This window comes from Hemitrygon akajei, chromosome 13 (assembly GCF_048418815.1).
Source record: "Hemitrygon akajei chromosome 13, sHemAka1.3, whole genome shotgun sequence".
Taxonomy (NCBI): domain Eukaryota; kingdom Metazoa; phylum Chordata; class Chondrichthyes; order Myliobatiformes; family Dasyatidae; genus Hemitrygon; species Hemitrygon akajei.
Genome location: NC_133136.1, coordinates 99,716,164 through 99,740,159, shown reverse-complemented (window position 1 = coordinate 99,740,159; position 23,996 = coordinate 99,716,164). Strand labels below are relative to the sequence as shown.

The window sequence follows — 23,996 nt, the reverse complement described above, 5'->3', positions numbered from 1 at the left end:
CTAAGCTCTATGTACCTATCTAAGAGTCTCTTAAAAGACCCTATTGTATCCACCTCTACCACCTTTGCTGGCTGTGCATTCCATGCACCCACCACTCTGTATGAAAAACTTAACCCTGACATCCCCTCTGAACCTACTTCCAAGCACCTTAAAACTATGCCGCCTCGTATTAGCCATTGCAGTCCTGGGAAAAAGCCTCTGGATATTCACATGATCATTGCCTCTCATTATCTTATACACCTCTTCAGGACACCTCTCACCCTCCGCTCATCTTCCATATGGCATCTGCTGTTCCCATTGCCGCAAAGAACTGCAAAGAGATGTCGACACAGCTCAGCATTATACAGAACCCAGCTCCTCTATATGGACTCTGTCGACATTTCTTGCTGCCTTATAAAGCAGCCAACATTATCAATGATCCGATCTACACTGGACCTTCTCTCTTCTCCCTCCTCTCATCCTGTAAAAGAAACAAAAGCTTGACAGCACAGACCACCAAGCACAAAGACAGCTCCTATCCTGACTATTGAACAGCTCTTTAGTACAATAAAGTGGACTCATGACCTCACTACCTATCTCCTTATGACCTTGCACCAAGCTGACTACCTAAACTGCACTTTCACTGCAACTGTAATATTTTATTCTGCATTTGTCATGTTATTTTTAATGTTATTCTGCATTATTACTCTGTGGTAATGAATTAATCTTTATGAATGGTATGCAGGAGAAGTTTCATGCTGTACCTCGGTACATATAACAATAATTAACCAGTTTCCCTATCTATCAATTTAAATCTTTGGGATATCTATGTTAAACTACACTTGCACAGAAATTCCAAAGTTACTGTCAGTTTTCTAGTACAAATTCTAGTAGTTTCTCTGTCTTTAAAATGGAAAAGAATCTGCCATTAAAAGGGAAAATGATAATTATTTTGCATGATGCTCTTTTGTACACTATTATGTCAAAGATGCTAACTTTAAATAAGTGATAAACTCTACATTTTCTTTGATATTCTAACTCAGTTTCATCTGATGCTTAACTACTGAAGGATGAAAGGATCATTCCAATTTCCTCTCAAATATTAAAAAGGATCATTGACATTAGAGAGCCAGGGATGTTGATTTCTGCTGTTTGATATTTAAACAAAACTATAATTACATATTTCATTCAAACTTATACCTTTGTTATAAATAGTAAACAGCAAGCATCTTTTATCAAACAATTTTTGCTTTACAATTTTTTTATTTTCTCTTATCTTGATTTAGTAATACTCTCCTAAGTGGTTCACTTAACCAACACAACACAGTGGTTTTCTTTCCCACTGTCATACTCCATTATGCCTAGAAATTTGTTGCTGATCAGTGACTTTGAATGCACTAGCTAGTAATGTCAAGAGTGCTGTACTCCTATTCCAAAGTTCAATCAATTGAAGCAAACATTTAGTGCAGGCCATTATGCTTTTAATCAAATGAACCCTAGGTCATTGTAATTCATTTAATTGGAGCTCTTTTATGCTGTGTGTTCTATTAAATAAAACTTCTTTCTTAAATTTATTCCTTCTCTTTGATAGGTATGGCAACAGCACAAAGAACTATGTTGTGCGTGTTGGTGATTACCACACATTAGTATCTGAGGAATTTGAGGAGAATCTTGAAGTGCAGACCATTGTCATCCACAAAGACTATAAGCCTGATGCTAATGACTATGACATTGCATTGGTAAAGCTTGAAGGAGACCAGGAACGTTGCATCAAATTTAATGCCCATGTCCTTCCAGCATGTTTGCCACACAGGAGAGAACGTATACAGAGAAGCAGCTCAAACTGCTACATTACTGGATGGGGTGACACAGGTAATAATGAATACTGTGAACTGATATCCCAATATGCAGCTAAGGAGAGTAAAGTGTAGCTATCATTCTTTGAAGCTAAATAATTCTAGATCTTGGTTAGTACCCAAATGTAATATCCAAAATTTAGTATAATTTTTCTTCATGGTTGATAAAATGGTGAATTTAATTATTGGAGCATTTGTTAAATTATTTATGCATTAATTTAAAGCATCACGATAAATTAATCTAGCACTATAAAGAATCATTGTTACCATTCACTGGAGCCTTCATAGCCACCAACAGAAATTTGAGTGTTCAAATAGACTGTAAGTGTAAGACTAGGGTTATCATGATTTTTTGATTTATTTTGTCTTCTTGAAATATTGATCAGATGCAGGTTGTGCTCCAAATCATATGACCCCATATTTGAATCATTAAACACTATGACATAATGCAGTATGTTATTGATCTTTACCTTTCTTTTTCTTGCTTTGTGTTTTAAGCAACAAATTACTACTCACTTGTGGTGACAACACTAAGTTCAAAGACACAGAATCACAGAGTAATAGAGCATGGAAACAGTCCAGCAATCTCACAACATCTACACCAATGAGCATTCCAAATGTGTTAATCCCATCCCTTCCAGCACTTGGCCCATCTACCTTCTCCCTCATCTGTCACTCATCCCTCACCCCTCATTGGTTCACCTTTCACCTACTGGCCCCTGTTTCACTTCTCCCCCCTCTCATCTTTATACTATCTTCCCTCTCCGCTTTCAGTCCTATTGCAGAGTATCGGCACAAAGCGTTGGTGATCCTTTCCTCCCTCCCTCCAGCCCCACAGGTGCTGCTTGATTCACTGAGTTTTGCTTAATCCTTTAATGCCTAGCTGATTGAAGTGATCAACCAGGCAGCTCGTTACTGCTGTCAGCAGCTCTGCTTCCGCCACTCCTGAAGCGCATTCCATGTACTCACCACTCTCCAGGTGATAAAGGTCCCGTTCAAATCCCCTTTGAATCTCTTGTCCCATGCCCTAAAACTAGTTTATGATTCTTACTCCATTCAACCTACTGAGAGTAAGTTAAAACTACTAGAGCCAAAGATCTCTGGCAACTCTAATGGACTCCACTGCAACTTCCAGTAGAGTCTCTTGGAGCTTCCAGTGGTTAGTCCATTACCTAGCTGTGAAATTTAATAACTGGCTGTTATGAGATGGGGCAGGCACCCTGTCCAACTCAGACATGATAAAGGAGTGAGTGGGAGCTTTTAGCTTCCAGGGTCACTTAGAGACCTGGCCGATGATGAATGACAGCATTTTTAGTTAGCACCCATTGACTTGTCAATGACAGTAAGATCAACATAAAGTTTCAGGTGAGGTCTGTGGACATAGAAACATTAATCAACAGGTACTTTTTTTTATTTTTTGTTATGAACCTGCCCCTATCAGAGTACTTGCTTGGACTTCAGACTCTTTGGTGTGCAACTGTCAAGTTAAAATTTGGAACGTTATGTGACATATCACAAAGGGATACGGGGAGAAAGCAGAAGATTGGGATTTGAAGGGAAATGGATCAGACATGATGAAATGGCGGATCAGATTCAATGAGCCAAATTACCTAATTATGCTCCTATATCTTATGGTCTTCTTATGTGAGTAGCATTGTAAACACCAGTCCAATATATCACTTCTTATCAGGATATGCTACCTTCAAAGTTTTACTCTGTTGCAGTAACTATATTGATATAAGTGTGGCTGGTCACATTTTTCTTATCAATATAAATCTAATATTTAATCCAAGTGAAAAAGAGAATGAAGAGTGAGTGAGAAGAGGGGTAATTTTATATCTGACACCTTGTATTAAGTGTACCCCTTGACTCAGCTTTATTAGAATTGCGCAAGTAGATAGATTGGAGATGAGATATGATTGGATTTGGAAATTACCTACTTATACATAACTACATAACATTGATGGTTAGAATTATTCATTTTACGTCCACATTTGTAATATAAGCTATTTATCATAATTATATTGCACTATAATTTCATCTTCTCGTCAACATCAGAGTTGATATTCCTTAGATTTCTGAGCTCTATTCCTATTTTTCTAACCAACCCGAAATGTAATTAAGATTCTACGTCAGATATTAAGTAATATCATGGTAGAATGTGTCAGTGTGAAATGCAGCCTGGACTATGGCTGGCTAAGCAGGCACTGTTATACCCCATTTCACATCTTGCTGGTTTACTTTTGCCATTTCCTCAGCCCATGCACAAGGAAATATTTACTTCCTAAGTAATGCAAGCAAGGTAGCGTAGTGGTTAGCACAAACTTTATAGTACCAGCGACCTGGGTTCAATTTTTGCCACTGTCTGTAAGGCGTGTATACGTGGGTTTCTTCTGAGTGCTCTGGTTTCCTCCCACAGTCCAAAGATGTCCATTTGGTAAGTTGATTGGTCATTGTAAATTGTCCCATGATGAGACTTGGGTTAAGTCAGGGGTTGAAGGACAGCATGGCTCGAACAGCCAGAAGGGCCTATTCCTATAAGATATAGTCCAGACCCTTACTCTTCATGATTTTTATAAATGACCAGGCTGAGGAAGTGGAGGGATGGGTTAGTAAGTTTGCTGATGACACAACGGTTAGGGGTGTTGTGGATAGTGTGGAGGGCTGTCAGAGGTTACAGCAGGACATTGATAGAATGCAAAACTAGGCTGAGAAGTGGCAGATGGAGTTCAACCCAAATAAGTGTGAAGTGGTTCATTTTGGTAGGTCAAATAAGATAGCAGAATATAGTATTAATGGTAAGACTCTTGGCAGTGTGGAGGATCAGAGGGGTCTTGGGGTCCGAGTCCATAGGGCACGCAAAGCAACTGCGCAGGTTGACTCTGTGTTTAAGAAGACGTGTGGTGTATTGGCCTTCATCAATCGTGGAATTGAATTTAGGAGCCGAGAGGTAATGTTGCAGATATATAGGACCCTAGTCAGACCCCACTTGGAGTACTGTGCTCAGTTCTGATTGCCTCACTACAGGAAGGATGTGGAAACCATAGAAAGGGCTACAGGAGATTTACAAGGATATTGCCTGGATTGGGGAGCATGCCTTATGAGAATAGGTTGAGTGAACTCGGCCTTTTTTCCTTGGAGCGACGGAGGATGAGAGGTGACCTGATAGAGGTGTATAAGATGATGAGAGGCATTGATCGTGTGGATAGACAGAGGCTTTTTCCCAGGGCTGAAATGGTTGTCACAAGAGGACACAGGTTTAAGGTGCTGAGGAGTAGGTACAGAGGAGATGTCAGGGGTAAGTTTCAATCTCCCACTTGTTTGCCCATTCTCCTAATCTGTCTACGTCCTTCTGTAGTTCCTCTACTCCCTCAAAACTACCTACCCCTCCACCTTTATTCACATTGTCAGCTAACTTTGCAACAAAGCCATCAATTTCATCATCCAAATCATTGATATATATAACGTAAAAATAGTCAGGCCCAAAAAAGACCCCCGTGAAACACTGCTAGTTACTGGCAACCAACCAGGAAATGCTCTCTTTATTCCCAATCTTTACCTGCTGCCAATCAGCCACTGCTTTATCCATATGAGAGTCTTTCCTGTAATACCATAGGCTCATAGCTGGTTAAGCAGCCTCATGTGTGGCACCTTGTCAAAGGCCTTCTGAAAATCCAAGTACACAATGTCAACTGATTCTCCTTTATCTGTCCTGTTTGTTACTTCTTCAAAGAATTCCAATTGATTTATCAGTCAAGATTTTCCCTTGAGGAAACCAAGCTGACTACAGTCTATTTTATCATAAGCCTCCAAGTACCCTGAGACTTTATGTTTAATGATTGACTCCAACATCTTCCCACCCACTGAGGTCAAAATTACTAGCCTATACTTTCTTTTCCTCTGCCCTTCTCCCTTCTTGATGAGAGGAGTGACATTTGCAATTCTCCATTCTTCTGGAACCGTTCCAGAAACTAGTGATTCTTGAAAGATCATTTCTAATGCCTCCATGATCTCTTCAGAACCCTAGGGTGTACACCATCTGGTCCAGGTGACTTATCTACCTTCAGACCTTTCAGATTCCCAAGACCGTTCTCCCTGGTAATGGTAACTTAACACACTTCATGACCCCTGTCACATGGAACTTCCACCATACTGCTAGTGTCTTCCACAGTGAAGACTGATGCAAAATACTTATTCACTTCATCCACTATTTCCTTGTCCCCATTACTACTTCTCCAGCATTGTTTTCTGGCTGTCCGATATCCACTGTCGTCTCTCTTTTACACTTTATGTATCTGAAAAAACTTTGGTATTCTCTTTAATATTATTGGCTAGCTTGCTTTTGTGTTCCATCTTTACCTTCTTAATGGTTGTTTAGTTGCCTTATTTTGGTTTTAAAAGCTTCTCAATCCTCTTAACTTCCTACTAATTTTTGCTCTATTATATGCCCTCTCTTTGGCTTTTATGTTGGCTTTGATTCTCTTGTTAGCCATGGTTGTGTCATCTTCCCTTTAGAACACTTCTTCCTCTTTGTGATGTATATAGCCTGTGCCTTACAAATTGCTTCCAAAAATTCCAGCCATTGCTGATTTGCGATCATCCCTGCCAGTGTTCTTTTCTGGCCAGCTCCTCTGTCAAGCCTCTGTAATTCCCTTTACTCCATTGTAATACTGTTACATCTGACTTTAGCTTCTCCTTCTCAAATTTCAGGGTGAATTCAATCATATTATGATCACTTGCCCTTATGGGTTCTTTTACCTTACACTCTCTAATCAATTCTGGTTCATTGCACAACACCTAATCCTGTATAGCTGATTCCCTAGGGGGCTCAACCATGAGCCGTTCTGAAAAGCCATCCGAAAGCACTCTAGAAATTGCCCCTCCTGGAATCCAGCGCCAAGCTGATTTTGCCAATCAACCTGCATATTAAAATGCCCCATAACCATTGTAACATTGCCCTTTTGACATGCATTTTCTATCTCCTGTTGAAATTTGTAGACTGCATCCTTACTACTGTTTGAGGGTCTGTCTACAACTCCCATCAGGGTCTTTTTACCCTTGCAGTTCCTTAGCTCTATCCACAATGATACAACACCTTCTGATGTCACCTCTTCTAATGATCTGATATCATTTTTTACCAACAGAGAAACTCCACTCCCTCTGCCTTCCAGCCTATCCTTTCGATACAATGTGTATGCTTCGACATTCAGATCCCCGCTATAATCTTCATTCAGCAACGATTCAGTGATGCCTACAACATCATACATGCCAATCTGCAACTGTGGTACAAGTTCTTCTACCTTATTCAGTATACTGTGTGCATTCAAGTAAAACACCTTCAGTCCTGCATTCACCGTTTTGGATTTTGCCCGTGTTTTACATTGCAATTCATCCTGCTGACTGCAATTTTGCCCCTTCAGTGGCCTCTCCTCATTACACCATGCCTCTGTTTGTAAACCAGCTATTTCATCTTCAGCACCATCCACCTTTCCTACAAAACTTCTGGCGTTGAACACTAGTCACACCATGCTCAACTTTTAGATTCCTAGCTTTGTCTGAGGTCTTACCTACATCCACTCTACAACTCACCACTAATTGTTCTGGTATTCTGGTTCCCATCCCCCCTGCAAATCTAGTGTAACACTTACCCAACAGGCTGGTATATGTCTAGGGGGAAAGGAGATCCAGCCACACACCAACCCCACCTCCCGTACACGCAGGTGCTGTGAGAATCAAGTTTATGCCGCGCGCACACACACCATATCAAACTCACACCAGATACCATTATGAAATGCCCTTTCAAGATTTTACTAAAACTAAAAGAGTACTATGCAATACAATATATATGAAAGAAAAGAAAAAGTAAAAGGCGCCAACTTATCAAAGTTCAGTCAGTTTAGTGCAGATCATTGGAGCTCAACCATCGAACCATGCGACCCCTCGTCACTTTCCTCCGACCTCCACGTCCTCGCACCTGGGACCACCCGGGTGGTCGACTGAGCAGTGCAGCGCATGTCCACCTTCCTCGGCATCTCCTTCCTCCTCCCCTGAAAAAACCGCGAAAACCCCCCAAGCTCCCAGCCTCACCAGACAAAATAACATTCCCCATTGGTTAACAAATGAATACAATCCCCATATCAGCAAGTCTAAAGCTAAACAACTGCGAGAGAAACACTTATCAGACAAAGAAGCATTCCTACTCTTAACAAACCAAAGAAGCCATTTTGAGTAACATACACAGTACATTGTACATTCTCCCCCCCACCAGCAAATGTCATGCCCTCATAACATTACCAGAGTTCCCCAAAGCTTCTTGCAACACACAAAACCCAACCCAGGTGCAGAAAGCAGCGACATAACTACCCAGAGCAGTAGAAATCACACTTGGTTCTCCCGGCACCACATATGTCAACCGCTCCAGGGGGGCGCCTACTCCTCTGAGATCTCCTTACCCCTTCTGCCGCCCCTTCCACCTCACTGGGCTCCCTCTTCACCTGCGAACCCTCTGCCTCGGACACCCCAGGTCTACCTGACAGACCCTCACCAGCGCCCCCGCCGGAAATCGTGTCTCCTCTTCAAGATCGTCCGGGGCGTCTACTAACAGGGCTTCGCCCGTCGGCACTGCTGGGAATCTGGGGGTCCCCATCACGAGTGCTACCTCCCCTGGTCGGATCATCTTGGGCCTCGCCTGCGTACACCACACCGTCCCTCGTTTACACTCCGGGTCCAGCCCTTGGGAGGCAACCCCTTCTTCGAATACCACTCGAAACACTGGATGCACCGAGAGGGTCTCCAGAAAGTGTTCCCCCCTTTCTCCTTACAAACTCCCAGGAGCCATCGCACAGCTGGGGAGTTAGTCCCCACTAGGAGGGCAGCACCACCGATTTCCACCGGTTCAGGACACACCAACACCAACGTCTCAATAGCTTCGGACACTCCCACATCGCCCTCCGAGAACTCCAATCTCACCGATAGGTACCCATCGTACAGGTAGTCACCCTCGCTCAACACCCCAAATCTGCAAGGCGTCAAATGGGGTTTCGGGCAAATGCTTTAGATATTGGTTGTAGAACGACCGGTACAATAAGGTCACCTGCGATCCCGTATCAAGAACGGCTTTCGCGTAAACTCCCTCTATCCGTAGACACACACTGGCACAGGGTCCTACCAGCCGATCTGGAATAGAGGCGTGGGCACCCGGTGGTCCCCTGGCTGATCTCTGGGAACGTGTTCCTCCAGAGGCTCCAGTCCATTCCCTCACTGAGCCTCTCCTAAGTTTCCCGACACCTCCCCCTTCTTAGTCGCCCGGGGGCTTGCCCTCCGCGGGACTCCTTGTCTCTCACAATCCCACCAAAAGTGTCCCTCCTCTCCACAGCTATAGCACACCCTCGGCCGCCCACAGTCCCACCTGAAATGCCCCTCTTTCCCACAGTTAAAGCTCACACTGCCTACCGCCCCTCCTCTCCCAGGACGGCTCCCGCTCCCAACCCACTGCACTGGCCGTCCCCGGGAGTGGGTACCTCCCCTGTCCTTCCCCTCCAGAGGGGGGTCCCTACTCCCCTGGGGGTTGTCAGTCCTCCACCCAGCCACCACTTCCTGTATCGCTGAGGATCGCTCCCGGAGGCCCGAGCCGCTTTTCCGCCACAACGCTCTCTCTTCCTCCCGCACCTCTCTAATCAGATGGAGGGGAGCCCTTCCTATAAGCCTGCCGGATAGTCCATGCCACCTTGTCCCCCTCCAGAGAGCCACTGAATAACTGACTCATCCTCATGCTAGCCACATCAGGCACCTTCACTACCCCCCGGCGCCGCAGCCCCGAGAGCATCCCCTCCATCCTAAATATGTATTCAGAGAGCTTTTCCCCTCTCCGTTGTTCCAGGCATTGGAACTCTGCTAAAAGCAGCCAGGGTTCCCCTGACAACCCAAATGCTCCCTCCAAAACTTCTATGCATTCCTCCACTGAAGCCCCAGGCTTTTCAGCTTTCAACTCCTGGACTGTTTTGGCTGCCGAACCCCTCAAACTTCCCACCAATCACTGCCTCTTCTCCTCCTCCGAGCCTGGCCACTCCTCTAACATCAAAGACGTATGCTCGATCCGGGTCTCAAAGTCCACCTCCCTGTCTGGAGTAGGCTTGGCTCTGGAGAACACCCCCAGCTTCAGCTGTGGCCTCTCGGCCACCCCCACCAGGGAGTTAAGTGCGGCTGCCAGCTCTGAGGCTTCCCCCCTACCTGGGGGGCGGGACCTAGTCATGCCTCCCACCTCCGACCTCCCTTTACTAGTGACGGGCATCTCTCTGGGGGCCGCCTCTAGCTCTAGCTCCTCCTCCAGTGTCTCGTCATCCTCATCCTCGGAGAGGATGTGGAGCCCCCACGGCCCCGCCTCCCCCGGAACACTGACCATCGCTGGCAGTTCCAACGTCATGATGTCAGCACTCGTACGAACCATCACCCAACTAGACTCTACCTCTTTACCACACCGTCTAGCTACTAATTCTACCTGCCCAATACCTTTTACCAAACTTAACCCCCGCAGTAACGCATCTCCCGAAACTTGAAAATCCACTCCGCTCACTGCACAGGCATACTGCACCGGTACATCTTCCAACTCGCACCAGCTAACAATCTTATCTCTGTCCATCTCCGCATTGCTGCCTGCGCGATTCCACAGCCCCTGAAAATCCCAATCCCAGACGAGCCCCCACAAATGTAACACTTACCCAACAGGCTGGTATATGTCTGGGAAAAAGGAGATCCAGCCACTCACCAACCCCACCTCCCGTACACGCAGGTGCTGTGAGAATCAAGTTTATGCCACGCGTACACACAGAATATCAAACTCACACCAAATATCGTTATGAAATACACTTTAAAGATTTTACTAAAACTAAAAGAGTACTATGCAATACAATATATATGAAAGAAAAGAAAAAGTAAAAGGCACCAACTTATCAAAGTTCAGTCAGTTTAGTGCACATTGTTGGAGCTCAACCATCGAACCATTCGACCCCTCGTCACTTTCCTCCGACCTCCACGTCCTTGCACCTGGGACCACCCCCGGTGGTCGACCGAGCAGTGCAGCGCATGTCCACCTTCCTCGGCATCTTCTTCCCAACTCTCCTGAAAAAACCGCGAAAACCCCCAAGCTTCCAGCCTCACAAGACAAAATAAAATTCCCCATTGGTTAACAAATGAATACAATCCCCATATCAGCAAGTCTAAAGCTAAACAACTGCGAGAGAAACACTTATCAGACAAAGAAGCATTCCTACTCTTAACAAACCAAAGAAGCCATTTTGAGTAACATACACAGGACATTGTACACTAGTTTAAGCCCCACTGTGCAACATGAACAAACCTTCCCATTAGGATACTAGTTCCCCTCCAGTTCAGGTGCAAACCATTCCTTCCGAACAGTTCTGACCTTTCCTGGAAGAGAGCCCAATGATGCAAAAATCTCATGCCCTCCCTCCTACATCAACTCCTTAGCCATGTGTAGTCTTCCTAGTTCTGGCCTCACTAGCACGTGGCATGGATAGCAATCCTGAGATCACAACATTGGATGTCCTGCCCTTTAACTTAGCACCTAACTCCCTGAACTCCCTTTGCAGAACCTCATCATTCATTGGTACCCACATGGACCATGACTTCTGGCTGTTCACCCTCCCACTTAAAAAGGCTGCGGATTCGAGCTGAAATATCACAAACCCTGGCACCTGGGAGGCAACTTTCCATCAGGGAATCTTGTTCTCGGCCAAAGAACCTCCTGTCCGTTCTCCTAGCTAACAAATCCTCTATCACCACAGTGTACCTCTCCTTCCCCCCATCCCTTCACTTCTGAGTCACAGAGCCAGACTGTGTGCCAGAAACCCAACCACTGTGACTTCCTGTGTTAGGTCAACCCTCCCAGCAGTGATATACTTGTTTTTTTGGAGGAATGGCTCTGTACTGCCTTCTTAACCCCTTTCCACTTCCTGACTGTCACCCAGTTTCCTGTGTCCTGCACCTTGAGTGCAACTACCTCTCTGTATGTCCTATTACCCCCTCAGCTTCCCAAATGATCCAGTGTTCATCCAGTTCCAACTCCAACTCCTTAACACAGATTGTTAGAAGCTGCAACTGGATGCACTTCTCGCAGTTGTAGTCATCAGGGACACCTGAGGTCTGCCTGCCTTCCCACATCCTGCAAGGGGAAACATTCCACTATCCTGCCTTCCATCTCTACTGTCCCAGCCGAGCAGATATTAAGGGGAGGAAAAAAAAGCTTAACCTCGCTCTTTTATTTCTTTTGCTTTCTCTGACTGAAGCCTCGACTCTGTCCACTCACAGTGATGATGACTGCCGCACTTGCCCATGCCTTCCTTTAATTTGCTCTTGCTAATCAATCCTAAATGCTGATTGGTCACTTGTCAAAGCTCTTTTACACTCAAACAACCTGCTGCTTCCTTTTCTACTCAGGCAGTGAAATCCCCTCCTTCCAAAACTTCAATGTCCAGATTGGTCACTGGTCAAAGCTCTTTTTAATATAAATAAATGAAAATAATCACATAAAATCAAAGCAGAGGATAAAATGAGGTCAAATTGAATGGCTTTAAAAGCAAACTATATTCTCGTTATTAAATGAATGTCCAATTGTTTCCTCTTCACTAATACTACTTTATTCAAAGGCAACACTCTTGCTGACATCAGTGGAGGTCAACAAATGCCTGACAAAAGAAACCACCTAGCTCAGGACATCAGCACTGACCCGGAATGCACAATCTAAAAGGATATTAGATTAGGGCAACCTATGAACGGGAACAGGACAGACTTCTAGAGAAACATGAACAGCCTAGCTCTGAACAGCTTTTTTAAATGACTGGCAGAGGCATGATGGGCCAAATGACATCTCCCTGACTGAAATCTGTAACACTATAAATAATAATAGACAAAGAGAATTTTACTAATTGCTTCTTCTTTTGCACAGGATAATCACTTCAATGGCTAATCGATCAATCAGTAATGTTTAATTATATGGATAAAATTACTGGAATACCTCTTTAAAATCGTACCCCTATTTAACTTTTTAGATCTGAGACAGGGATACTTGACAGCTTTGCTGGTGATTTCACTGGAGTGATAATTAACTGACTCACTCACTACCTTCCCTGAAGTTTTTCATCTTTTGAGCTTTAGAGCATTGTGTAACCACATTGTGAATTTATCCAATTGCCATGCTTCATTTGGTATCTTCTAGAAAACAGAACTTGACAATAGATAGTGAAAATGATGCATTGAATTAATATTAATGTGGGACAAAATGGATTATTGAAGGACTGCAGTTTTGGTGTCTTTTTTAAAAGTTGATGTTCACAGTCTTAACTTCTTAAAATTTCCTCCAACTTCATTGCAAATCTCTACCTGGCAAAAAGTTCTGCACCGTTAGTAAAGTGAAATCCTTAGGCTAAACTCTGGGGTGATCATTTGCTGCAGAGAGACCCATGAATCAGGAGCACATGTTGGGAATTTAATGAGCAGAAAATAATGACTGCTACCAAGTTCATCTGCACCTGAGAGCTCCTGTTACTTGTTCCCAAGGTTTATTAAATGTGAAACACCAACCAAATGACCTCTTCCAATTGACAATGATGCAGAAGTTAATGGCTGACCACTCATGTACATAGATGCACAAAACTATAATTTAGAGATCAATCATGGAATTTTCGGCTTCTTCCCATTTTACCTGCTTTATAAGTAAATTGGCGGGAGGATGCTCCCCACTTCTTCTCCATTTCCCGGGCATCTGTCCTCACCCTATCTTCCCCCCACCTTCACAGGAATAGATTTACTCTTGCCCTGACCTCCACCCCATGAGCATCTGCATCCAGCACATTGTTCTGCAAGACATCCACCATCTTCACTGGAATGCTACCGACAAAAACATCTTTACCTCTCCCCCGCACTCCACTATCCACAGGGATCACTCTCTCTGTGATGCCCTTGTCCATTCATCCCTCCCCATAAATCTCCCTCCTGGAAATTATCCCTGCAAGCAGAAGAAGTGCTACACCTGCCCTTTCACCTCTTCCCTCACCTCCATTCAGGACTCTAAACAGTTCTTCCAGATGAGGGAACAACTCACCTGTAAGTCTGTTAGGGTCATCTACTGTATTCAGTGATCCTGATGTGACCTCCTCTACATCGTTGAGACCTGACAGAGATTGGGGGACTGCTTTGTCACGCATCTTAGCTTCGTCCACAAAATGCAGAATATCCCAGTGGCCAACCATTCTAATTCCGATCACTATTCCCATTCTGACATGTTGGTCCATGCCCTCCTCTACTGCCACAATGAGGTCACTCTCAAGTTGGAGGAACAACACCATATTTCATCTGGTAGCCTCCAACCTGATGGCATGAAAATCAATTTCTCTAACTTCAAGTAAATTTTCCCCACAAGGAAGTTTTCCCCCACCCCCTTCCCTCTTTTTCCAGTCCTGACTGTGGCCCCCCATTACCTCTTCTCTTCTCCTCACCTGCTTATTACCTTCCCTTGGTGCCCCTCTTTCTTCCCTTTTTTTCCATTGTCTACTCTTCTCTCTTATCAGATTCCTCCTTCTTCAGCTCTTTACCTTTTCCACCTATCCCTCCCAGTTTCTCACTTCATTCTTCCTCCCCCATTCCCTGGTTTTGCCTATCATCTTCTAGCCTGTAATCTCTCCCCCCAGCTTCTTATTCTGGCTTCTTTCTCTTTCATTCCCTGAACTGACAAAGGGTTTTGCCTCAAAAAATTCAATTCTTTATCCCTTTCCATAGATGTAGCTAGACCCCAGCATTTTGCATATATAACTTCGGAGGGAAGGGTTGCTGTTGCCATGGTGTTTACTACATTAAAAAAATCCTCTCCTACCCAGGGCCAGAGGCATTTCTTTGGTTCAATGAGGTATATTGGTGTGAAGCTGGACAAATTACAGACATACGTTGATGGCATACTGCATTATGATTTATCATATATACTGTATGTTTAATGCCTGAGTCATGGTTGTGTCCAGGATTTCATAGAGAAGTGAAGGCTGGGAAATTTATAATCAGAATGGAAGTGTCAATGCTGATGGGTAATTAGAGAGTTCAGGTGTTATTGTTGGGAATAGATGGGGTTCTGGGCACATCAGTAGTAGTTTGGGTCAGGTTGTTAGTTGGGGGTTGGTGGTTGTAGGGGACTCACATTAGATCAGCAAATTGGTTGGTGAAGTTTGTGATGCATGGGGTCAGAAGATCAATACATGCCTGTGTAAAATTCAGGTTGGACCACAAACATGTTTATACCTGTGATTCCTGCCTCAATCCAACACACTTTCATTTTATTCCTTTTATTCACTGTCATCATTTTAGTTATTGTTCTCCATTGCATTCTTAGTCTGATGGTTCGGACCATCCCATTTCATGTTGTCAGCACAATACTTTATCGAATACTTCTTCACAGTTACTGATTTAACTGGAGAAGAAACGTATTCACACAAACACTAATAAGTACATTGCAATAATACGTGTATTAAGCATATACTCATGTATACTCAAATCATTCAGTGACGTATTTGTATATTCACTTAGTTGTCACTTTATTAAGTACCCTATGTACCTAATAAAGTGGTCACTGAGTGTATGCCATGTCTTCTAATCACTCTTGCAAAAGTACATTCTCTTTGACTAATATTAATGTTGGTTTACACTCTGAACTTGTGTATATTCATAGTACTGCAAAACTCATAAATCATTATGCACTTGCTCAGTCTCTAATATGTAAATGAGTTGTATGAACTAGATTATCAAATATACTTCTGGAATAGAATTTATAGTAACATGTGGACAAAATTGCCAATTTAGTTTGAGGGGTATCAAAGAAACGATGGTTGGGTCTAATCATTTTTATCCATGTCTAAATGCTGTTTTGGCTCTTTACTGGAAAATCTGAACAGCAAAGATGCAAACATCAAATTGCTCTTTATTGCCTACAGCTCAGCATTCAATATTATCACCCCTCAAAACAAATCAATAAGCTTCAAGACCTTGATCTCAATATCTCTTTCTGCAGTTGGATCCTTAATTTCCCTACTTGCAGAACCAATCAGTTTGGATTGGCAACAGCATCTCCATCAGTCTCCATCGGCAGATGTTCTGTGCTTGGATTTTCAGAAGGCCTTTGACAAGGGGCCACACGTGAGGCTACTTAACAAACAAAGAACCCACAGTATTACAGGAGATATATTCACATGGATAAAGCGTTGTTTGATAGACTGTGGTCATAGAATGAGAATAAAGGGAGCCTTTTCTGGTTGGCTGTTGCTGACTAGTGGTATTCACAGGAGTTTACGTTGGGACTGAGTCTTTCTATGTTATATGTCAATGATTTGGATTGCAGAAATGATGGCTTTGTAGCCAAGTTTGCAGACAATAGGAGGATAGGTGGGGGAGCAGGTAGTGCTGTGGTGAACTACGTATACCTGTCTGGACACGCCCCCCTTGCTGACTGCTCCTGTGGCTCCTCCCACTGACCGTGGCTCATCCTTGGTAAAAGATGAATATTCACGCACTGTGGGGGTGAATTTGGATTACATGTGCACTTGCCAGATAGATATAGGAATTGACCCCAGTACTGGTACAACTGGGCCCAACTCAGTCATGGGACCTTATTTATCTGAACGCCAGAGTGCTCACCAGTGAAAAAGATTTAAATTTGACACTGTTACATTGCATGCAGAGGCTCCAAAAAAAGATCCAGGCAAATACATTAGAAGCAATTGGGTAGAAAAGAAATTGATCAGACAAGGACTTTATCCAAACCTTAGCACATGTAATGGAACTCAAACATAATTCATTCTGTCATCCCTACTTGCAATTGTGTAGCTTTCATGGAAAATTTTGGTAGCACATCCTTTTTTTTAAAGAGCTTCAGCATTTGAACCTTTAAAGGTTTAAAGGTTTGAACCTTTAAACCTTGATTATCCTGAAAACAGCTTGGGGTCAACTGTATTTAGGGCATTCTAATTTTAGGTAAGAGTGCAGAAAAAGATACTGTTGTTCCCAACTTTCACTTCTGCCTATTTGAGGTGAAAGCCCCAAACACCTGCTTATATTAGCCTTTATCATTCCAGCTGGAAAATATGTGCAAACATTGCTGGCTCATTGTATGTTTGCATTTTTTACACTGCTTTACACCCTGTTGCAATTGTACTTGTTTCTCCATTTATTGTTTTATTTATTATTGCAACATATACTGTTTGTGAGCTTCACATGAGCAAGGAAGTTCACTGCAATCTGTTATATAACAATATAACTAAAGTAACCAGGCCCCTTCATATGTGAGCTTAGACTGGCTGTTCTGCTTTGTTGTTAGTTATTGGAGATTTGAGCGTGCAGCTCCATGCTTTAGATATTATTGAAAATTGTGAATTCAAAATGCTATTTCTTTTCACGCCTCTACAAGTTGTAGGTTTTATATATTAAATGGGCCAAATGGCTTCCTTTTATCTTGCATGGTAGGTGTGTTCAGACATTGCATTAAATTGTAGAGTGGTGTATCAAAAATTTCACAAGAGCAATAACGACTTTCTGTCTCTGCTGCAGGAAGAGCGTATTCAAAGACCCTGCAGCAGGCTGCCATCCCATTGCTTCCCAAAAGGCATTGTGAGGGGCGCTACAGGCAGAGGTTCACTGGCAGGATGCTCTGTGCCGGAAACTTACTGGACCACAAACGAGTAGACAGCTGTCAAGGAGATAGTGGCGGACCACTGATGTGTGAGAGAGCAGGAGGTCGCTGGGTAGTGTTTGGTGTGACCTCTTGGGGACATGGCTGTGGTATAAAGGAAACCCCAGGTGTCTACACCAGAGTCTCTGCTTTTGTGCCTTGGATTGAACGTATGACTAACCTATAAGGAGTTGGGATCAGAAGACTGGCGCAGACTGCTGAAGGAGCATCACACATCCCTTGTTCTCCATCTCCTTCCCTGTGAAGGAACCCTACAGATTCACTCTCTAGCAAAAGGGGTATTTCAGGAATTCAAGGACCAAGAGAAACAACCTCAATGTGGTACTTCCATAAGTTACCGAGCAATAACAGAATTGGAGAAAACGATGGTAATTCTGTCCATCATTTAAAGGGCTGAAGCATCTTATAGGAGATTTGATCTTGCTGCAAATATTTTGCACAATATAAAATGCAGAGACATTTTGAATTTCTTTCTGATCTAGCGGTTTCTATTCTGCTGGACTAGGAACTCTGTTGAAAATACTTGTTTATTTATACTCCTTCATGTTTTGGCCATTCAGTGGTGCCCTGTTGTGGGATACAGATGCATCGTGTCAGCTGTGCTAGGACAAGCACACTCAGTATGCACAAAACTTACCTTTCTTATAAAGATCACTTCATCCAGGCTCTAAGTCAACAGGTAAACGGGGGAGTTGTAGAACAGTGTTAATACTCCCTTTTCATACAATGGTAACAGCGTTTCTATCCAAACTAACTTGTGAGAATTGCACTAGCTTTTATAAGGTTTCATTGTTTTCAGTTTAACTGAAAGCACAAATTGGAATGGACAAAAATTTGGGAACCAACATGAACTGGGGTATTCAGTCTTGCTAGCCCTGAAGTATTGTTGATTAAATGAAAATCTGTGTAAACTTGTTTTTAAACTGCTTGCTATAATTATGCTTTCTCAGCTGTCGTCATCCAGCTGTCTTCGTCATGAGTTTGATGGAGAAAGAAGCAGCCAACAGTTCAATATCCATTTATATTGAGCTAATTCAGTACGCATCACACCACAGCTGAACAAATGAAATATGGCAAGTTAAAAATGGATTTAAGCAGCCTGTAAAAATTTGGTGATGCAGTGTAATACTTTTAATACAGGGCTAGTAACCCTAAGGTAGTGAATTCAATAAAAGTGTGAGGTAGTATTGGAAAAATGGCAATAGAATTTGTTGGATTGTTATTTAAAACAAATGCATCACTAAATCCTTCAGCCAAGTGAATCTATTTTTTCCACTTACTCAATTACCACATAGAATAGAGAACAGAACTGTACCGGAAGAGCCACTTCAGCCTACAATGGATGTGCTGACCAAACTAATTCCATTTGCTGCAGAAGATCCGTAGCCCTTCATTCCCTGCCTATTCATGTGTCAATCTAAATGTTTCTCTCAGCATTGCAATCATATCTGCTTTGGAAATGGTTTATTATTGTCACATGTACTGAACAGCTTGCCTTGCATACTGTTTATACAGAACAGGTCAGTACACAGTATAAAGGTAGAACAAGACAAAACAAAATAAAGTGCAACATCTGTGGAGAAAGTGCAGGGCAGGTAATCAGTAAGGAGCAAAGTCATTATGAGGTAGATTGAGAAATCAAGATTCCGTATTATCATCAAAGGGAACTTGAGAAGAGCTCACACCCCCCTTTGCATTGTCAGTGGAAACTATGAGCAGTTTCAAACTCCTGGGAGTGCACACCTCACACAACCTCTCATGGTCCCAGAACACATCCTACACAACCAGGAAAGCTCACCAATGCTTCGACTTTCTGAAGAGGTTGGACTATCACATCAGTACCCACATCATTCTACAGATACACAGTAGAGAGCATCCTAACAAGCTGTATCACTACATGGTATGGAAACTACACTACGGCAAACAGGAAGCCTCTACAATAGGTAGTCAAAACTGCTCAATGCGTCACTGGCGTCAGTCTAACCACCATCAAGGATCTATTTACACAGTACTGGAAAAAGGGCCAGTGGCATCATGAGGATCCCACCCACCGGCTCATGGACTGTTTGCCCTGCTCCCATCAGGGAGGAGGCAACATAGTGTCCATGCCAGGAGTATTAGACTCAAATACAGTTAGTTTCCCTAAGCAGTAAGGCTGATCAACACCTCCACACATCAACCTCCCTTCCATACCCCAACCACCACTACTTTATCACTTCCTGTCAGTCACCTTATGTAGACACTCCTGGGTCTTATGGACATATAATCTATCTTATATATTTATGTTTATTGTGCTTTTTTTATTATGTTCTTTATCTTATTATGATTTTGTTTCTGCTGCACGGGAGCAGGTGTAGTAATTACTTTGTTCTCCTTTACAAGTGTGTGGGAAATGACATTAAACAATCTCGAATCTTGAACCATTCAATAGACTTCTAACAGCAGGGTAGAAGCTGCCCTTGTGCCTCGTGGTTTGTGCTTTCAGGTTTTTGTTTCTTCTGCCTGATGGAAAAGGGAAGAAGTGAGAATAGAAGAATGCTTCTACCACTTCCCTTCACAGCATATTCCAGGCTTCTAACATCCTCCTTGTAAAATCTTACCTCACAGATCTTCTTTAAACTTTCACCTGCTCTCTATGCTTAGAGTTATAGTGTCTTGCAACATGGAAACAGACAGTTGTCTCAACTGGTTTAAACTAATGAAGATCCCCATCTAAGCTAGTCTCATTTTTCCACAATTGGTCTGAAGCACACTGAACCTTTCCAATCCACGTATCTGCCTTAGTATCTCTTAAAATGTTGTTACTGTACCTGCTCGAACCACTTCCTCTGGCAGATCATTCCGCATTCTGACAACCCTCTGTATGAAAATGCTGCCCCTCAGGTTTCAATTAAATCTTTCTCTTCACTCACTTAAAACCTATGTCCTCTAGTTCTTGATTCCCCATGTCTGGGAAAAAGACTGTACGTTCACCCTGTCTATGCCCTCATCATTTTATACACCTGTCTAAGATTGCCCCTTATTCTCCTAAATCTCAAGTGGTTCAGCACCTCCTCATAACTCAATCCAACTGGTCCTGCCACAAATCTCTGCACTCTTCTCGGCTTCCCAATATTTGTTATTTCCATCCTGGAAATGACTATAGATAGATAGATAGATAGATAGATAGATACTTTATTCATCCCCATGGGGAAATTCAACTTTTTTTCCAATGTCCCATACACTTGTTGTAGCAAAAATAATTACATACAATACTTAACTCAGTAAAAAATATGATATGCATCTAAATCACTATCTCAAAAAGCATTAATAATAGCTTTTAAAAAGTTCTTAAGTCCTGGCGGTTGAATTGTAAAGCCTAATGGCATTGGGGAGTATTGACCTCTTCATCCTGTCTGAGGAGCATTGCATCGATAGTAACCCTCTCATAATGTTATATATTTCTAACAGATCAACCCTCAGTCTCTAGTGCTCCAGAGAAAACAATTCTATTCTCTCCAACCTCTCCTTATACCAATACTCTTTAATCCAGGCAACATCTTTGGCTGCACCCTCTCCAGAACCTTCACATTCTTTGAGTAATGCAGCAACCAGAATTGCATGCACTATTCCAAGTTTTGCCTAACCAATGTTTTATACGGCTACAACATGACTTACCAATTTCTATACTCAATATCCCAAACATATAAGGCAAGCATGCCATACGCTGCCTTTTCCACCCTATCTATTTGTGCCTCTATTCTAGGGAAATATAGAGTTACACCCTAAGATCTATCTGTACATCAATATTTCCAAGGGTCCTGCCATTTACTGTGTATTTTCCTCTTGTATTTGATCCCTCAAAATGCACCACCTCACATTCAGATTAAGCTCCATCTTTTTCTTTTCTTTTTTGACTATATTTAAAATAGTCTCTTGTCATCCAAACTTCTCGAACCTTGCCATCACAATCTTTCATTTTACATCTATGTGTTTTCAGCTTGTTTATGCTCCTCATAATCTTACATACCTCTATCAGGTCACCCGTCAATCTTCTACATTCCAGGGAAGAAAATCCTAGTTCGCACAACCCTGCTTGGGCTGTACAAAGATTTCATTGAAGTACTGCATTTCCATCTGGTGATATCTGGCTCCAAAGCATTTGATGTGATCAGGGGGATAAAGCCATTGGCCTTAGAACAGTACAGCACAGGAAAGAGGCCCTGTGTAGTAATTACTTTGGGCTGTTTAAAATTGTGAGAGATATAGATAAGGCGATATTGTGCTGAACCAGCTAAAAAGTAAATCAAAAACCCTCAGAAACTAATCCCTCCTACCTACACAATGTCCATATCACTACTCTACTATGCCTCTCATAATCTTATAAATCTCTATCAGATCTCCCCCCACCCCAGTCTCTGACGCTCCAGATAAAACAACCCAAGTTTGTCCAGCCTGTCATGATAGCACATCCCCCTTAAACCAGACAACATCCTGGTGAACCTCTTCTGCACCCTCTCCATTCAATGAGTTTTGTGTTTTAATCATGAGTTGTGGTGTTCCCCATGCTTCTCAGGCAGAGAAAACCATTAAGCAGACTGAAAGAGAGACACAGATGGATAGGGAGTGGGAAAGCATTTGGTATGATTGCTTTCATAGGCTGAGTCATTGACTAAATGAGCTGGGAAGTCATGTTGTAACTATGCAAAATATTGCTTATACCACACTTAGAGTGCAGAACATAGTTCTAGTTCGTATGCTACAGGAAGGATGGAGAGAGTGTAGAAGAACTTGATCAGGAAGTTGCCTGGAATAGTTATGAGGAGAGAATGGAAAGATTGGGCTTATTCTCACTTGAATGCAGGAGACTGAGGCATGATCATATTGAGGTTCATGAAATTCTCCAGGGACATGGATAAAATACATCGTTAGAGATTTATTTCCCAGGTCAGGAGAGTCACAACACTGAGGTTTAAGTGAAGGGAGAAAATTAAAGGGGAGCCAAGTTTTTCCACACAGAGTTTGGTGAATATCTGGAAAGAGGAGGTTGTGAAAGCAGATACGATTATTATACTTCAAATGCATTTGGATAGGAAAAGCAAAGAGGGTTACTGGCCTAACGAGGGTGAAAAAGATTAACAGATCAGCAACATAATCGGCAATTGATAAGGTGAACTGACGGGGCCTGCTCATTTTGAATCATTGAGTCATAGAGAATACAACATGAATACAGGCTCTTTAGTCCAACAAGTCCATGCCAAATATTTTTTCCATCAAGCTAGTCCTAATTTCCTGCATTCTACTGATATCTCTCCAGGACCCTCACCTCTAAGTATTCAAGGGTTTCTTAAAAATGATACTATTGTACCTGCCTCAATCACTCCCTCTGGCAGCCGGACAGCTTCTGTTGCCCCTCAGTTCCCTACTACCCTCTCACCTAAATTTATACCCGCTAGCTTTGGATTCTCTTACCCTAGAGTATTAGTGTTCGCCTTATCTATATCTCTCACAATTTTAAACAGCTCTGTAAGGTCACCCCTCATTGTCCTAAATTCCAAGGAATAAAGACTAGCTTGGCCAGCCTCTTCATTAAACTTGGGCCCCCTAGACATGGCAACATCCTTGCAAATCTTTTCTGCATTCTTTCCAATTAAACTACATCTTTCCTATAACAGGATGACCAAAATTGTGCAAAGTTCTCCAAATGCGGCCTCACTCACTATCGTTGGCATGTGTCATGAAATTTGTTGGTTAGCTGCAGCAGTACAATGCATATGTTAGAGTGATTTTGGGGTTTAGGACATATACATTTAACAATTGACTTTGGCTACCAGCCTTCACGGTCTGACAATGTATTGTGCATTTAATTTGGAGTGCAGCTCTGAACAATGGGTTCCTAAAAACTGTGAATTCCAGTCCAGACAACGCTGATTAAAATTCATTTTGATGTCTGTGGTGTGGATGTGAATCAAGAGCTGTGAAGTTTGTATGTAGTTTCAAAGAAGGCATTGTAAATATTGAGTTGTCCTTTGATGTTTGACTCATAAAATATGGAGCCCCACATTGGGCCAGCAGACCTTTCCACCAAAAACGTCTCCATACGATGGCCGCTGTACCTTGTTTTGTCAAATAAAGAAGCTGCTTTGTATCTACCAGTAGTTTTCTCTGGGGATTTCATTCACGCGACAACAACGTACATAATAATAAAACTATAAATTACAATAAGAAGTATACTCTATATATAAAAAAGCAAATTAAGTTAAGTAAGTAGTGCAAAAAGAGGAAGTCCCCAGGTAGTATTCATGGATCATAGTCCACTCAGAAATCTGATGGTGGAGGGGAGGAAGCTGTTCCTAAAATATTGAGTGTATGACTTCAGGCTCCTGTGCCTCCTCCTTGATGGTAGCAATAAGCAGAGGGCATGTCCTGAGTGATGGGGG

At 42.7% G+C, this 23,996-nt stretch overlaps 1 protein-coding gene across 1 annotated transcript in view; it reads left to right on the top strand.

Moving 5' to 3' along the window:
• The window catches only part of prss12 (serine protease 12), a 144,075-nt gene extending 120,376 nt beyond the window's left edge, over window positions 1–23,699 (top strand). The window contains exons 12-13 of the mRNA XM_073065160.1: window positions 1,571–1,851; window positions 17,436–23,699. Coding sequence (XP_072921261.1) covers window positions 1,571–1,851; window positions 17,436–17,743 — 589 coding nt within the window. The 3' untranslated portion in view covers window positions 17,744–23,699. The remainder of the gene's footprint in view (window positions 1–1,570; window positions 1,852–17,435) is intronic.
• The last annotated feature ends 297 nt before the right edge of the window (window positions 23,700–23,996 follow it).